The sequence below is a fragment of the Centruroides sculpturatus genome, unplaced genomic scaffold (genome assembly GCF_000671375.1).
Source record: "Centruroides sculpturatus isolate CEXI.00-Female unplaced genomic scaffold, Cexi_2.0 scaffold1040, whole genome shotgun sequence".
NCBI lineage: Eukaryota > Metazoa > Arthropoda > Arachnida > Scorpiones > Buthidae > Centruroides > Centruroides sculpturatus.
In genome coordinates, this window is record NW_019388358.1 from 228,386 (window position 1) to 246,707 (window position 18,322).

General features: G+C 32.3%; 2 protein-coding genes across 5 annotated transcripts in view; one reads left to right on the forward strand and one right to left on the reverse strand.

Moving 5' to 3' along the window:
- The window catches only part of LOC111616898 (protein MON2 homolog), a 90,163-nt gene that overhangs the window by 65,906 nt on the left and 5,935 nt on the right, over positions 1-18,322 (forward strand). The window lies entirely within an intron of this gene.
- On the reverse strand, positions 13,174-16,052 carry LOC111616899 (thyrotroph embryonic factor-like). The gene is made up of 3 exons (XM_023358259.1): positions 15,899-16,052; positions 14,164-14,383; positions 13,174-13,972 (listed from the first exon to the last, which is right to left on the reverse strand). Exons 1-3 carry the CDS (start codon positions 15,969-15,971, stop codon positions 13,708-13,710), a joined length of 558 nt encoding a protein of 185 aa, XP_023214027.1. The 5' UTR covers positions 15,972-16,052; the 3' UTR covers positions 13,174-13,707.

An 18,322-nucleotide genomic window follows, 5' to 3' on the forward strand; every position in this document is an offset into this window, starting at 1 on the left:
TGCTTTGGGTTGATGGAAATGATGGACATATTTGGGCATCTGATCTAAATGGTTGCAATTGCCGAATTTTAGTTAATGCTAATGAAAATAAAAATATTGGTAAGTATTTAAATAGTTTTAAATTTGTTTTGTAATAATGAATATATAATTACAATCATTACAATAATTTAAATGAATATAAAGTTTATTGAAAAATATTTTGACTTATAATATATATTGATGATGATTGTGAATGATCAGTAATTTTTAAAAAATTATATTCTTTTGGAATAATGCATTTCCATAATTTATTCTATTGTAACAAATGTTTCTGAAAAAAAGATGTTAGAATTTTTAAAATGTTGAATATTATATTATTTTTTGTTATTTGTATGTCATTAACTAATAACAACAGCTACAGAACTGGGCACTAGTATTATCTGAGTAGGATGAAATCCACACACATAATAATAATTTATTGCAAAATGAAAATTGGAATCTAGTCTTTTAAATCTATATTTTTTTATATTTGATNTTAGATCATTATTTTAAAGTCTACTAATTATCTATAAAGATTATTATATAAAATTTGTATTATTTAGTTTTGTGTATTTCAAGTAATGAATTTTGTCATCATTAAGTAATGAACAAATAATATGACAATGGATGAGAATAGCCAGAGATAAAGTTTTTGATGATTGAGATACCAAATAATATGCAATTTAAACTAATTAGAACAAAAATTAAATCAGTTTTAATATATTACAAATGGTATCTCTGATTTATAACTAACAAAAGAAAAATTATGTAATTCAAAATTTAATCTATCCATGAAATAAATATATTCATATTTGATAAGTATTTTATATTCTGGTACTAAATGTACAGGATGATTCCAAACTATGGGAGTGGGTTCCTGGCAGGATAAAGAACAAAAATAGACCCATTGACATGTTAAGAAATGTACTATTTTCCAGTATCTAGACACCACCTTCCCCGGCAGATCAATTGGTTAAGGGGCTGTACACCAGATTTGTCAGATCCTAATCATTGTGATTTTTTTATTTGTGGGGCATCTGCGAAATGTCATGTACATTGAGCCAGTTTCTGATGTAAGGATATTGGAGAAACGTAAATGTAGCCTGTAACACTTGCTTGGATGCAAGCTAGAACATCTAAAAGAGCACATCGGTTTATGACCACATGCATAAACTGTGACTCAGATATGTATACCATACTGTTTTGCAAACCTATATCCAGTTTGTGATTCCCAGTGGTGTTATCTATGTCTACACAGTGCATTCCTGGATATATATTAATGGGATAATTTTTTGTTCTTCAGCCAGGAATCCATTCCTGAAGTTTGCTCCCATAGTTTGGAACTAGGCTATATAAGTTTGTTCTCATTAAAAACTACGCCCCTGAAAAACAAACTTTTGTAGCCAATAATGTGTATTTGTATATTTTGTTAAGCAAAAAGTATTGTGGTAACTCCAAACAGTTCTTTTATAGTATATGGAATATGAATAAAAATATTTTTATATCATTTGGCACGCATCTATAATCATTAAGATTTGACTAATGATTAATTCTGCAGAAAAATTATCTGTAGGAAAGAATTTTAAATGGAAAAAGTTTTTGAAGGAAATGACGTGTGTGTGATTAACAGAATATTGTAAAACATAAGGTAAAATGAAATCCAGTTTATTCTTTTAAGTGGACATCTGGAAATTTATATATTTGATTTCTGACTAAGTTACCATTAATTAGTTTAGTCAGAAACTAGTAAAACTAATTTAGTTGAAGAGAGAATATAAAGATACTAGACACTTGAACTTGACAAAAATTCAAGGAAACATTTAGCAATAGATAAATTTTTATTGATTTTCTTATTTAATAACAAGTCTACACAATTCTAGATAGAATGTGAAATCGTATATCATTAATTGAACGGATATTACTTTCTGTGAACTGTGGTTATTTTATAGGTTTTTAAAGATTAGATTTCCAGATAATTCTTTGTTTCTGATAAATTGTTTATTTAATATTTGTTAGTAATTGTTGTTATTTTGGAATGTTCATAAAAAATTTGCTGAATTTTTCTACAGATTTAATTTAAATTCTCTTTTTTGATCTAAAAAGTCCAAATTTAAAAATATCTCTTGCATGTCATATGTATTTTTGGTACATAATAATTTGTTTTGAAATATGATAAAGTTGCATGATATCCTAGTTAATTAATATAGAAACAAGCAGTAAAACACATGATAAAGTAAGAAAGGTATGTGTGATGGTTTTATGACGATTTGGAAAATTTAACAGGTGTATGAAAATTTACCTGTAAAACTGTTCGGGTGAAAAAATTTGCTTTTAGATGGGCGGAATTAATCAATTACAGAAAAAGTTCCAGTTCTGCAGGAATATCTCTTTCAGTGAAGTCTCTCTCTCGACTCACTGTTGATCGGATGCAGTTCTGATCAATTTCAACTTAAAAAATGATTGTTTTGTAGATATAACAAATACCAGTACATTTAAATTTTCAATAATTGCCAATTTGATGATTTAAATACTAAAATATACTATCAAATTTGTGAGACCCCCTAAAAATGCAAGGCTCTAGGCATTGCCTTTTTTTGTCTACATGTAGAACCACTTCTGATTTTACATATTCATCTTAATAAACTAAGCTATAATCTTCAGTATTCAAATTTTAATTAGAAAGAAACTGTGCGTTCAAAATTTTCAGACATTCTTGTTTGTTTTCCTTATTAAAGAAAAATAGCAATTGACTATCAGCATTTTAAAGTTAGAAAACTGCTAATAAATATGAATTATTAGACTTAAAAAGTAGCAAAATAAAACCACAATGTTTTATGTTTAAGAATGTTTAAATTTTGTATTTATAAAATTGATGATAACTTTTACATTAAACAAATTTTATTAATTTTTTAAAAGCTGGAAATATATTTATTGTGGATTTATATGTTCATGGAAAGTGTTTTCGTTTTTTAAAAACGTAGATATGCTCGTGTTTGGGTCAGCTAAAGAATATTAAAATTCAATGGCACCGCTTTTTGGCAACATTTTCCTTTTGTGCATGTGTTTTGAAAACTTCTAGAACACGCTGCATGTTCTTTTTACAAATGCTGTGGAACATTATCTTTAGTTTGAGTGCTACTCTTTTATTTTCAATTATCTTTTTGTTATATTACATAAATGAGTAAACATAATTTTTATTTACGAGGGTGGTTTTTTCAACATCCGATTGTCCATTAAAAAAAGACAAGAGTAAATAACAAAATGAATTTATTACCAAAAGTTAGGTAGAAACATGGTTAGTTTTCAACATAATCACCATGAAGATTGAGGCATTTTCATATCTGTGGATGAGCTTTTCCATCCCCTTTTCATAGAATGTTGCCACCAGTGAATTGAGATGGCCTTAACGATGTTGTTTTGAAGATTGTCATTAATCTCAAACCTTTGCCCTCTTAGCCATGTTTTCAGTTCAGGAAAGAGGTGCAAGTCTTCATACATTAAAAAGTTCTAAACTGGGTGGAAGTCTGAATTTACCATCTTTAAACACCAGCTTATAGTCCAGATTTGGTGCCAAGCAACTTCCACCTCTTTCCTGAACAGAAAAAGTGGCTAGGAGGGCAGAGGTTTGAGACTAATGAAGATCTTCAAAACAACATTAGGGCCCATCTCAAGTCATTGGTGGCAACATTCTATGACAAGGTGATGGAAAAGCTCATCCACAGATATGACAAATGTCTCAATCTTCATGGTGATTATGTTGAAAACTAACCATGTTTGTACCTAACTTTTGGTAATAAATTCATTTTGTTATTTACTCTTGTCTTTTTTTTTATGGACCATTGGAGGTTGAAAAAAAAAACAGCCTACATATTACGGAAAGTTCTAAAGAAAGNCATTAAAAAGTTCCAAGCTGGGTGGAAATCTGAAAGGTGGAAGTCTTCACCACTTTTAAACACCCAGTTTATAGCCCCGATTTGGCACTGAATGACTTCCACCTCTTTTCTGAACAGAAAAAGTGGCTAGGAGGCAGAGGTTCGAGACTAATGACTATCTTCAAAACAATGCTAGGGTCCATCTCGAGTCATTGGCAGCAACATTCTGTGAAGAGGGGAAGAAAAAGCTCGTCCACAGATATGACAAATGCTCAATCTTCATGGTGATTATGTCAAAAAGTAACCAAGTTTGTACCTAACTTTTGGTAACAAATTCATTTTCTTATTTACTCTTGTCTTTTTTTTTATGGACCATTGGAGGTTGAAAAAAAAAACAGCCTACATATTACGGAAAGTTCTAAAGAAAGTTTAGAATTTTAGCAATTTTTTAATTGAAACAAATGTTTTTATCTTTTTCATAAAACATCTTCAGGTTACATAGAATATTGCATAAAAGAATATATAATTTCGTTTATTAGATGATAAAAATAGAGTATTAAAATTAACGATGTGGACAGGCCTTTGTTCAACAAAATTTTCATCCAAGAACAGTTTTGCAACCTCCCGCATTATCATACTTGCCGTTAAAACATTCTAAAACCATTTCACTGTCTGTTGGATTTGAACCAAAAACAATCAAAATTATTATTTATAGAGAATTGTAATGTATCCTAGAAGTAAATAAGAAGATTTTAATGAATTACGTGCCTGTCGGCAGCGACGAATAGATTCGATAATACTGTATCTTTGCCAGGTAACAGCCTAAACCGTACCACATCTTTTAAATGATATATTTTCTTTGTAAGTGACACATAATAATAAAAAAAGTTTGAAAATAAAATATGAATAATGACTAAAGATATTATATACAATATAATGGTATTATTAAAATGATACAACAGTTATGATGTAATGATTATACAATTGCAATGACACATTTGTTGTTATGTAAGTATGATGTAATAACGCAGTAATGATATTCTTATTATATCCTGATATAATAATGCTGTAATAATACATTCCATAGAAAAAATCTTAATTTATTTATAGATGTTAATTATTTTTATAGGTTAACAGATTTAATCATCTGTATCTTTGATATCTTGCTACAGTTATCAGATAAAAATCTTTTATATTATATATATTTTTTTAGATTACTTTAATATTTTTTATTCCTTTTACCTTGTGGACATTAAGAGGGCCCTTTTTTTTTTAAGCTCATTGTTGGTTTGGCCAGACCAACAATGGGACAGCTGAGTGGTGAGGCCCAATATAATTTCACCTTGAAAAATTTGTGGTTTTTCTGGATTTAATCTCCCAAAAAAACAACAAAATAAGTATGAGTTTTGCCTGTTATTAAGTAGCTTAACATCGAAAGATGGTTTATTTCTTACTGGTTATTTGTTTGTGTCATTGTCAAGTGTAGTAAAGGTCTTTGTAATCTATGAAAGCTGCAAAAAAAGAGAGAGAGTTTCCTTTTATTAGAACGTGATGGCCAGAATATTTGCAATCATGTATTATTATGCTGTGCTGCACTTCAAAGTGTATCACTATTGAAAGCTACATCTTTTCCAAATTGCGAGAGACCGTTACTTCTGGAGATTGAGTGCAAGTCGCTAGCTCATTTGATTAAAAACAAAAATATATTTTAAAGTAAATCAATATTGTAAGGTATCAAATTTATTTCTGGGAGATTCAGACCTTCTCTTATCTTAAGGCATTGTTTCCCATCTCTCACCCATACTGGCAGACCTCATTTCTGGTTTGGTCTGCCTGTAATGAATGTAATTGTCTTACTATATACTATGCCTTAAGTTACTAATCAATGTAAAGAAATACTCTGCATATGAGAATATTAAAATTAATTATTTGTGATTCTTCCTCATAACAACTCCATTGTTTCATTAGAAATCTCCAAAGTTGTATAAATGCTAAATTCTTTGCCTCGTTGAATTGTTTAGTTTTTCGGCCAGTAATTATTGAAAGTTTGCCGACACACTCTAACCTTACCCACTATTAAAATTGTATTTTTAATACTTTAAATAGTGGGTAAGGTTAGAGAAAGAGTAATGTTTTTGACCCACTTAACTGACCTTCTTCGTGTGTAAACAGACATTAAAGGATACCAGATAACCTGCCACTGGCATTCTTTAATAATTACATTTAATAAGCATATTATTTTGTTGAAATTATGTAAAAAATTAACAGCTTTTTGAGTAGTGAATTGATTGTATTATTTCTCCTTCATTCATAATTATAAGTATTCAAGTTTTATATAAAAAAAAGAAGATAATAGATGATGATTTGTGGACAAGCGATACTGTTTAGTACATAAATCTGTCAGGATCATGACTAAATGAATTTTATTTATTTTTCAGTAAGTAAGTCTTAAAAATTGCTACACAACTTCTCAATTATCCAACTTAGAACCATCTGTAACCGTTTCAGGTTGCCGACTGGATGGTCGAGGTAATTAAGGTGTCGGCCTACCACTCCGGGAGAACTGGGACCGAATCCATGTGGTCAAAAAGCCCCGAAGATTTTTTGGGGTGGTTCATTCCGGATACGTTGGGTTCTGTTCTTTATTGCTCAGTTTCTTCATTGCAGACTTGGCCCAAACTTATGATAGGTCTGAGTTAAAGCTGTCTTAATGTCCACAGGATGGAAAAAGTATAAAAAAAATTGTTTTAGATTTTAAATCTGAAAGTTTATTATGAACTGGCAAATTGGTTATCATTGCATCCTTTTGTTTTTATAGTTTTTGTTCGTTCCATTGTCGAGTTTCTGTCGTAACAAATCAAAGATTTTTTTAATAGTTTGAAGCAGTAATTTAGACTTAAAACCATAATTATATTTTTAGAATCGAAACAAAAAGCCTGTATAGTATTTAGTTAATTCTAAAGTTTAATTTGAAAATTAAATAAATTTCTTCTATTAAAATTTTTGAATTAAATTGCTTTTACTAACAAATAGGAATGAAATTCTTGGGAAATAATTTGAAATATTAAGCATTTAACAAGTGTTTTTTGATTAAAAAGAAACTAAAACAAAAAAATTTGTATTGACTTTTTTTTGTTTTATATTCATTCAATTAAAGAATTTTTATTTTGATAATACATGAAGGCTTAGCAAACTGTCGGCTAATAAATTGAACAATATAACAGATCCATCACATTTATCTTTGTGGTAATATAGTTTTATTCTGTAAGGATCAATAAAAAATATATAGTTGCAAATAAAAACAGTTTGTTAGATTGTTGCCAAATCAATGAGCTTTTTGTGATTTGAACAAAGTACAATAATCTCTTGTTGGATCGTATCCATTATTTAGTATTTGTAACACTTGGAGGAGGGACAAATAGTTGGGATGTTTATTTAAATTTGTAAAATGTTCACAATTAACATTTTGTATTATGCATTCGTATGGAGCACAGCACTACAAATCATACATTTTTTTTTTTTCTGAAGAAAAAATATATGATTTGTAGTGCTGTGATTCATAAAAAAATTTATGTATTCCAGAATTATGGTTTTTAATATTTAATTATATTGAAACGGACTTCTGCTGTCGTAGCTATTGACCAGATGAAGGAATGGCATAAAACTCAAACAGGTATATTCGAGTAGTTGAATGTACTTGACATAGATTTTGGAATTCTCCTATGTCACACTGTCAGAGTCAGTAATTTCTATTTTTTGTTCTTAGATATTCTAAGCTTATTCTGTTTCTTTTCTGCAAAATGTCTGCATCCTGTAAAAATAAAGTATTTGTCTGAACTCTGCTCTATCACTTTTCTGTGACCATTTTTGGTGGAGGCACTAGGTACAAAATCGCATACCTTAATAAAATTTAGCAAAGTAGAAGACCGAGGGAACTAGGTCCAGAAGACTTGCCATAACAACAGAGGCTAAAATCTTCTTGTCAACCCATCACGATGCGGGTATGTTGACTAATTTTTAGCTGTTGGTTGTTCGATCTGTGGTGTACATTTAATAGGATTGTCAGAGTTCTTAATTGGGAGTGGAACAAAGACACCCGTTGCTGGATCAAAGACTTTGAGTGAGTTGCTCACTTATAACAAATAAAACCAAGCTTGACAGTGTCTACTTTTTCCTGGAAAGCATTACCAGACAGATATAAAAGTAATGAGAACCAAATTGTAAACTGGTTGTCCTTCTGAAATTCAGCTTTCGAACACAACCAACAGTCAGCCCAACTACTGGGAAAGACGGTGAAACCCGCATCTGTGATGTACTCGACCGTATCGAGAAGGCAATGCACGGGTGATGAAAAATGAGAAGCTAGAACACCCGAGTGGATACCGCAGAGCAGTTGGCTGACTTAACTATCTTGGTCTTTCGGTAGTTCCTGTTAATTATAGTTGATTTTAAATATATTGTTAATGGTCTTTACTGTAAAAAATTCATTTACTTATAATTATCATCCAAATTTTTTTCTTGAAAATCTTTTTAAGAGTGATGGTGTTCAGATCTGTTTAGATCTATACAAATTTTTGCATGTACATTCATTCATTGTGAAGTTTGAATTTAATAATAATGATCAAAATATAAATATAGTAGTGTTGTCATGTTGTAGTAGTAATTATCATCAAAATGATTATTATTATTAAAGTAAATTAAACATAAATTGTGTGATTTAGTATAAATTTCGTTAATAATTAAACGATAAAGCTAAATTAACTAATTGTCTGGAACTTGGCTAATTAATTAACACAGTTGGACTACTCTCTTGATTTTTTGCACTGTATTGAATGTGGGTTTTTTCCCACTATTCTAATGTTATTAAGGAGGAAAAACTTACAAGAGAAATGCCAAAGAAAATAATGAAACTTCCAAAAGTCACTTATTCGAAAGATTACTTCCTATAGTGAATATCGGTACCAATTTTCTGTTCCGAGATACGTACGTATATTATTCAAATGTTCAAATTCAAAAATGGCTGACTCATACACTGAGAATGGTATGATGTACAAATTTATTGCTTACCTTGTAAATATTCTTGCTTCTTATCTGGATTAATGCTTTTTAGTGTAGTCCAGGGCTGGCTAATTGTACAGACTTAACGCATCTTGTAAGTTAAGTGATGAAACGGAGTCGGCAGTCAAGTAAAGAATATGTGCTTTATTAATATTGAAAATGCATTTTGGATTCCTAATCTCGCATCGGTCCAAACCGCAGGCATGATTACTATAAGCGGATTTTCTGGCATATGTACGTAACTTGATAATCTTGCTCTCAGCAGTGTTGCTTACAATTACTGTACGTTGTATGACAAAGTATAATTTATTTAATTGTAGCAATGAGTTAATTCACAAGAAACACGCTGTATAATCATAGGAAAAATGGTAGAACTCTTCATGGGCCACACACGTAAACATATTTCCCACCTTAAGAAGCCAAACTTTAATGCACCTCATATAAGTGCCTTAGTTGCTAGAAGTTTCATTAATTTCTGGGTACTTTTCTTGTTAGTGATACTTTTCATTCAGATTTCTTATTATTGTTTTAAGACAATTTTGGTTTCATTTTATTTATGATACAAATTTCTTTATTTAAAAGGTTGTTATTTTATTCATAAATAATGATGACATTTCTAACTGAGGAAAGCTAAGAAGCTATTAATTAAATTAAAGTTTATACGGCATTATTATTATTATTATTATTATTATTTTTGCTGCCAATTATTGAAAAATTGATGTCATTTGCTTTTACAAAATTTGATTTTCCTGTGTTTAGATTTAATTATATGATGATAAGGTCTTTAAGAGGAAGTCTGAAAGATTTATAATATACAAATCAACACTTATAACAAATTATATTAGGATTCATTGAAATTATCTTAAAGTTTTCAAGTATGTCTTAAAACTCTTATAATTTTTCATCAAATATTACTTCTTGAAACTGTTTTACTATTTCTAAAAATACTTTTCCGAAAACTTCAAGCAATAATTTATCATTGAAATCTTGTCATCGCCCGTAAAGCAGAACACTTGTTTATGTTCAAGTTTAATATTATGTTGCATAATAAACGATAGGGAACCGATGATCCTTAGTAAGCATAAATTTTCTACATTTTACTATAAAAAACGTACATATCTATTATTCTCTCAAGAATTTATTTCATAATCTATACATTAATGGTCTTTTATTACTTACAATCATGCACATTTTGTAATTGTAATTGAATTACAATAAATAACCTGATAATCAACCTACTTAATGGGGGAAAAATATCTGCACGATGATATAAATTTTATACATTTAACTTTATAAAATTAAAAAAGTAATTAATTTGATGTATAAATATATTTTTGATAGAATATTCGTCCAATCATAAGCAAGGTTAGGTATAAAATATCGGTTAGAACAATTTAATTCAGAAGTAATTTGCTTACGTGCAAACACAAACCCTAAGATAGCCGTTATAACCTCAAATTATAAATGTTTAAATAATAATTTTAATTAATTTTTTTGTGTAAAGTTTGTGCGTTATCATACAATCGTGTTATAATTAATCTCCATAATCAGCTAATATTATGTAATTAAAGTCAAGTTTATCAGTAACCTTGAACACACAGTTTTCCTTTATTGAGTGAAGCTAAGATCTTAAATAATGAAAATAATTTTATTGAATCTGCATATGTTCTGGTTACAAATCAGTATCTCTCCTTAAGAATTGCATATTTTTTTCTTTGATAAATCCTAGAGAGAGAGTAATTACTGTATATTAAAATGCTGTAAACTGTAATTATGGACCATTCACTGTAAGTTACAAGGCTAAGATTATTTTAAATGAATCTTTTTTCCTCAAAGAAATTAATTCTGCCATTATTATTCCTTAGAAAGTTAGTTACTCTGTAGTACTTAGGATGTGAAAGCAGTAATGTTTTCAGATATGATTGAAAGAGAGCCCCTACTCACAAATATGTGGGTAGAAGCCATAGAAATATATGAATAAATTCAATAAAAACAGATTTTTTTCACCACTTATCAAAAGAATTATGGCTTTCATGCCATGCTTTTCGTGTATAAGATTAAATTTTGGGTGCGGAGGGATCTTATCTGTCCGGATCATCATTGTTTAGCCGCATACTTTGCTGAATTATTCATTTTTTAAATAATTGCTAAAGATCTAAAAAATAAAACTTGTTACTAAGAGGTTGAGGATGAAAATATCATTTTAAGATAGCATTGTTTGATCAGATCAGGTATGCATGCATTAGCAGGATGTTTATAAAGCTTCTTAATTGTTTTCTATTGTGATTACTGTAACTATAAACCTTAAATTTAATGCACAGTACATCTAATAGAAAAATTACAATTCTTTTGAGTATTTTAATATTAATATGCGCCATTGAAGTGTAATTTATTATTGTTTGTTCCACTTGAACATATTTCAAACATTAACAAGGAAATTTTTAGAACAAAGGGAAAAATCTGCAGGAAATTAATTAATTCTTTTCCTTAGATAGAAGTAACAGTTGCTGTTTAGAATAAACAGTAGAATAAGATATCAACGAGGACATTAACGATATCAGGGGGGCCCGAATTAGAACGTTCAAACCTACATTCAACCCTCTACTACCGGATTAGCGTGTGAATGTAGAGTAAACTTTTGTGTGTTGTAGTGTATAAAAGCGTGTATCGCGTCAGATTTAAAAAAATAATTAATTTATATGAAGAATTAAGAGGGGCCCGGTCTAGTGGATCCCTCCCTGTTTATGCTGCTAGGTTATTTGTGGGCGCGTGAACTCTTGGAATGTGAAACGGTTAAATATTTGTGATAAGTCATATGGTTCGATTTGTGTTTTGAAATCGCTTGAAATCTGATTTTTGTCTCCGACCGTAAAGGTTTATTATACGTTATTATTTTTTTTTTAACGCGCAATAATTTTTGGAATGGCAAACACGATGGCAAATCGCGCAAACAGTTACTTTGGCTCCTAACCAAAGTATTGGACCAAGCGAGCGCTGTACAAATATCACATTTAAAGTAGCTAGCTTAGTCACAGGCGTGTGTTAATCATGCCCATAATATCCGTTCGAAAGTATTTCTCGTATTTTATTACTTCCAGCTCTAGACGAGGAAAAATGGCGCCTAAATACGGCGAAAAAATGCTATCCTCTGTCTCTAAACCACGCGAAATCCTCCAGCGATATACACCTCTGAACACTGGCGCGTTATCGCACGTACAAAAAGGGCCCCAAATCAATTTTTTTTATAGGAGGATATTCCCCCCAAAAAAATCTTTTCCTGGAGTCAATACTGTACGTGGGGCCCGCTAATTCGAATTCTCCTGGGCCCCACCAAGCTAAAACGCGCCGATGCCTCTCCTCTAGTTATTGATTTAATGCACATAAAAATGATTTAATCAAAGTTTTGCTTTGTTCGAAGGGGTTTTCTTGACAGTTAAGGCGATTTAGAGCCGTGATAAACTGAAGGGCAGCTCGCTTGCATATAATAAAGGCATGCTTGTATGCCTTTATTATAAAAACTGCACGCGTGTGGTAGAGTCGGAAGGGGAAAATTGATAGGTACTATTAAGTACGACGACGTAATATTTATTTATAAGAAGAAGAAAAAAGAAAATGCTAAGATGATGTACCAGAGTGGCCCCTGGTTTGATAAATAGTTTAATCTCTCTTACGACAAATATTTACCGCTCGAATGGTGTCAATGTACATTTCTCGTTGAACTTAATCGCGGATTTTGTGTAATCGACTGGAAAGTTATTTATATCGACGGTTTTAAGCGTGATCCAGTGTTGTACAGAACAGTAGCAACGCGGTCCAGGATGCGGTCGAGACCTCCCACCGACCACGAGAGTGCCCACGTGCTTTCATCACGTAAACTTAGGGTGCTGTTGGTTAACTTTACACTTGGATTGCAGTAACAAGCCTAGTGCTAGCTAGAAAATAGACTAAATACAACTCTATATTATTACCCCTGTGACGTTCCTGGTGTTGCGACGAGGGAGAGTACTAAATTGGCAGTCGCGAGAGCCACGCTGAAAGCTTTTACGGCACGTCATAAATTTAAAATTCACTCGTAATTATCTTAATTGAAATCTTCTCCTTATCGCTAACGCCATTTTGTCTTCAACAGTCGAAATCGATCTTTCGAATTTGCATACGAAAGCGGCCACGTTTTAATTACACGTTGCGGTTCTTCGCGCCGTTTACGAAATGATACGACAGAATATACGTGGATTTTTTTTATTATTTTATTTTAAAATATCGAAAAAATTCTCCTAATTCATCACACTTCAAAACAGGAAAACGTGTATAAACTTTTCCGTAACGCGTATGTATAATGATTTCCCGACATGGCAGCGGCTTACAAGAATTGTTGAGCAAAAAAAAAGTTACACGAATTTTTCCCCCTCGGTTACAGTTTAAAAGGTTGTTTAACACTAAATTCTCATTAAAATAATAATAATGCTTAATTGTAATTATGACGCGGCCCCTTAACCGTAAATTTACACAATCGAGTGCAATACTTGAGCGTAATTTCGCGTCGTCACCGGAGTTTCGGTATACCCCGAAAAATTTATCTTTTTCTTTTTTAAATCTGCAGTGAACAATGCTTTATTTGGTGTATAATGATTCGTATTTAAAGAAAAGAAAAAAATATATATGTGTATATATATATATTTTTAAATAATTTCCGTAATTTTCTTTCGATGGAAATGATTGGTCGGAGGCATTCAATAGAAATTTCCTAATACTGCTTTCATCAGCTTTCGACTGTAGTTTTTGCGTAAACTAACTTCTGGAGTCTTTCCAGTTCCTGTTTTAGTAGGGAAACTTCAGTTTTTAATTGTAAATTCTCGTGTTCCAGTCGCAGAACCCGAGCCGATGTCTGCTGCTCTTTAATTTTCCTCAACGCTCTCGATTTCTTCGCCGATTCGTTATTTCTCCTCCTTCTCTCCCAATACAGTTTGTCCTTACATTCTTCCGGAAATGGCTGAGGCTTTTTCTTTTTATTCGATAGGACGATACTGTAAAAGCGTTATCATCTTAATTAAATTGGGATTTTATACACAAGCTTTAACGGGGCGAGTTCGGGAAACCTCGCTGCAACCCAGTAAACCGGCGATGCCACGAAAAACCCATCGGCGCGTTTTGCTGGTTTCTCGAGCCCCTACCCCGTTATAGCGCCGGCGAATTCCGATTTTAAAACGATACTCACGCTAGATTTTCGTCTTGATTCGTCCGCGGAACTTTGATGAGTTGGTCTACTGGTGTTTTGTTCAGCCAGTTCGCAGGAACCCCGCTGTCTTGGACGTACCTCTCCTGAGAATTTATGCTTACGGGAATAATATACTGTGGTGACGAAATGCAAAATGCTGGCATGTACCCGTTCCGTTTGCTGACCATTTCGTTCGATACGGAAGATTCGTTGCTGCTATCTGCAAAATTAAGATTAAAAAATAAAACACTCGAGTTTAGCGAGTTACGTAACACTTTTTAAACACTCGAAATTTAAATGTTATCTGTAAATTTTATCTGTTAACCAGCGTAATACTAATTCTGTGCGTGTAAGATAGTGTATAGGGCCAAACTTCGGCTCATGTACACACCCTTACTGTATTATATACGGTGGCTAAATTAGTGTTCATGTATACATATTGTACAACTGATACGAAATACAGCTTCGGTACAGAATACGGCTCGTTTGGCATGCCCTTCTGTAGTGTACGTGTATATATATATATGTATTACATTTTATACACGAAACGTGAGTGTATGTTTACGATAATATACAGTCGAACCTGCAATAGCAGCCATATTTTCGAGTATTTTTATGTTTAAAAGCATAATGTATCTCCAAACAACGGTACATTTTTATGTTTCCCTCAATGGCCGTTGTTTGGTGGTTTATCTTTAGGCTTATATACGCATACATAGCTTATACATATACATAAAACCTGTGTAAATCGGAATCGCACGGTCTTTTTCCGTTTCGAACAGGTTTTACTGTACGTAGCCTACTGTGTACACAAAAAGACATGGATTAGGTTACACTATGGTATTTATGCTATGTTTAAATATATAAAATTACACTTTATTACACGTAATAAGTTGCAGTTCCTTTTCTAGAAAACGAAATTAGGCATTTAATGCGTTAGTCAGTATTGCGGTATCTATGATTAAGAGACGTATGACGAGTCAATTAATTGGTACATTCATCGTGACATTTATATATATATAAATTTAAATTAAAAAAAATGATTACAGTAATAAAATATTCGCTAGATCTTAGCGTTATCATTAATTAAATTAACGAAAAATCTTTCGGCACGTTCTGTATAACAGTTGTTTCGCTTGTATTAAAATTAGAAAGTTACTCGCTACTTACATAAATTATCAATTAAAATATGAAGAATAAAACTTAATTACGCTTAATTTACGGTGAAATGAAAGCTAGTAAGTCAGTCAACCTGTCCAAGACGGAAACCTGCCTAAGCGGATAAATTCTACGGAACGGAGCGTGGAAAAAAAAAGAAAGAAAGAAACCTGTTCGGAACGGAGACTTGCCAAATATCCGGTTCCGGTTTACACAGGTTTTATTGTGTATATATGTAAAATGTTCCTACAACTGTGTATTCACGCACGAAAAATGTCTGTTACGCGCGGCTCACGGAAAGATTTCGTCATGTTGGAACCGATCCAAAATATATAAGTGAAAAATAAATTGAATATTCGCATCTAAATGCCCGGAAAATCGAATAAATTATTCCAGTTTATCGTTTTCTAACGTTACTTTTGGCGTGTTAAAGTTTGCCGATCGGTAGATGTCCCCCCCACACACACACACACCACACACACCATGTGTCAGTTAAGTAACCTGGACGGATACGAGTTATATAATGTTATATGGCTCGGATGTATAAGTAATAATGTTATAAAGGATCCTATCCTACCTCCTGCGCTGTCTGGTGACACCAGGACGGTCCTCCTCTCGGCGTTTTCCATCCTCTGATTGTACGGTGGCATCGCGACCCTAGCTTCTGCTCGTCTGACGACGGAAAGGCTTTGCGCAAGGTGATCGAAGCAGAATATTGCACTGTTACGTCAACGCATGATGTCACACGGCTTACGCATTTCGAAATTGCGCAACTGGCGGAAAAACTTGTTTACGGGCCTTTTTTATTTATTTAAAAAAAAAAAAAAAATTCTACCGCCTGTCACGTGCCCTTGTTGTTACAATGCCACTCGTATCCACGCAATTTAATTATCATCAACGTCGTGTTGTGACGTCGGCCGTATTATTATTATTTTTACCGGGAAAAAATGCGCGCTTTTAGGAAACGGCCGGTGTTTCGTAAAACGTAATTGGGTGTTGCGTCACGGCTGACGAAATCGACGGACGTCACACGACTTTTCTCCCCTCACGTAATGGTGTTTTCCTTGTTTATTTTCGAGACTCATCTAGCGAATTAACCATTAATCTCGAGAATATTTCGCGGTAATTAACGCCGAGCCGAATAATGGGACGATACTTCGGAGAAACGAGGATGTTGTACAATCGACTTTCCTAGAAATAATTTTATTAATTTTGCATCATACAAGTCAACAGATATCGATTGTTTGATAAATACGCTAGTTTCGTGTATGTACTGTACCTGTTGGCGATAAAACGTGATAAAGTGCGAGTTCGGAAAGTACTGTACACTACTGTTTACCGTAAAATTTGGGAAGATGAGTGCTCGTTCGTATTGAGTAATACGAGTTAAATATAGCGGCGTGCATATTTTAAATAATTACTATAAAAGTCCCGAGGAGGGGGTCTTTTCGGGGAGACAACGGAAAACTTATAACTCGTAGCTGATTCTATCCCCTTTAAATTATTATTATTATTATTATTATTATTTTACTAATAGGAGATAATTCTTTGACGTTGATTTTTATTAAATATTCTACGTATTTGTTCGAAAAAAAAAAATGGGGAAAGGGTCCGTTCGAACCTCGTACAAGCTGTGGAAGGTCCTTAAAAGTTTCTAAACCCAATAATGTGTATTAGTGTATAGTAAAACCTGTGTAAGCCGGAGTCGCCCGTAGCGAATGTGTTTCCGGTCTGGCAGGTTTCCGTTTTCAATGCTTTTTTTATTTTTTAAACGGAAAATCGATCAGTCTTTTACTCACGTTACGTTTTAGACATGTTTTACTGTATACATATATAATACAATGAGTTTAATATGGGATAAAACCGTTTATATGGCCTTGAGAGCTTGGTTAGAGAGACCCCCTTTGCCTCTATATGTACAGTACACGTGTGTGTGTGTGTGTGTGTGTAGGCCTATATTAATTAAACTGTACTTCCATATAACTTTAAATACTTTAAATCGCTCTCAGAAATATTTACACGTTCGTAAATTACGTAACGCGTACGTGGGTGGGTATGCAGGTAATTGTTACAATTTCGTTACAAGGGGGTGGGCGTTTACAGAAACGTTACGTAATGCTAGGTTTCCCAACCCCCACGGGTAACTCATAGCCAACCGTGTAGAGTTACGCGTGTAATCAATAAAGTAACGTTACGCTCCGTGCCCCTTGCCTTGTATTATTCCTTAGTACAATTGATGGAGGATGTGTTACGTAATTTTGGGAATGGGTGCTTTACAGGGGGGGATTGTAGCTGAAAAGAGTAAGGTAGCATCATGTAGTTTATGAATTTTAATAAATTTGGGATGTTTTAATACTATTTTACTCTCGCTTTTATTCAAGATGAGAATACACTTACAACAAGGTGAAAGCTGTAAACTTTTAGGTACACTTAGGTTAAGGTGAGTGTACCATAAGATAAAATCCTTTCGGGTACACTTAGCTCATGGTACACTTACCTCATGGTACACTTACCTTAAAATCCTTCCAGGTATGCACCTGGAAGGATTTTAAGTGGGGATGAACTTGATAATTATAAGGAAAAATAGTTTAAAAGAATTTATTATACTAAAAGTGTTAAAGATATATTTAAAATTAACAGAAAATTAATTATAAAATTCCATTACACAGACTTTCCAAGTGGAGGAACAAAGCATCCAAATTTAAACGTGAAAAAATCTCCCATAAATTAATGTGTAACCTTCAATTTTAATAATATCAATAAATCTTTGAAAATTTCATAGGAATATTTCCTCGTAATTTATCAATATTAATAAATACGAGCGAGCACTTTTATACATTTTAATTAAATATAATGTATATTTATTTATATAATTTTATTTTAGAAAACCATAAATTTAATATTTGTTTCCAGAAATGTCCAAATAGACAATAATAATGTTTCATGCAGCTGCTTCAAGTCTCAGCTGTCATACTACTGTTACATTATAGTAATAAAATAT

Bases quoted from the DNA above. Each gene is read 5' to 3' on its own strand.
- LOC111616899 (XM_023358259.1), bottom strand. From the start codon at position 15,971: ATGCCACCGTACAATCAGAGGATGGAAAACGCCGAGAGGAGGACCGTC. The intron at 14,384-15,898 runs GTAGGATAGGAT...TTAATTTTGCAG, and splicing joins GTCACCAGACAGCGCAGGAG to ATAGCAGCAACGAATCTTCC. The intron at 13,973-14,163 runs GTGAGTATCGTT...ACGCTTTTACAG, and splicing joins AATCAAGACGAAAATCTAGC to TATCGTCCTATCGAATAAAA.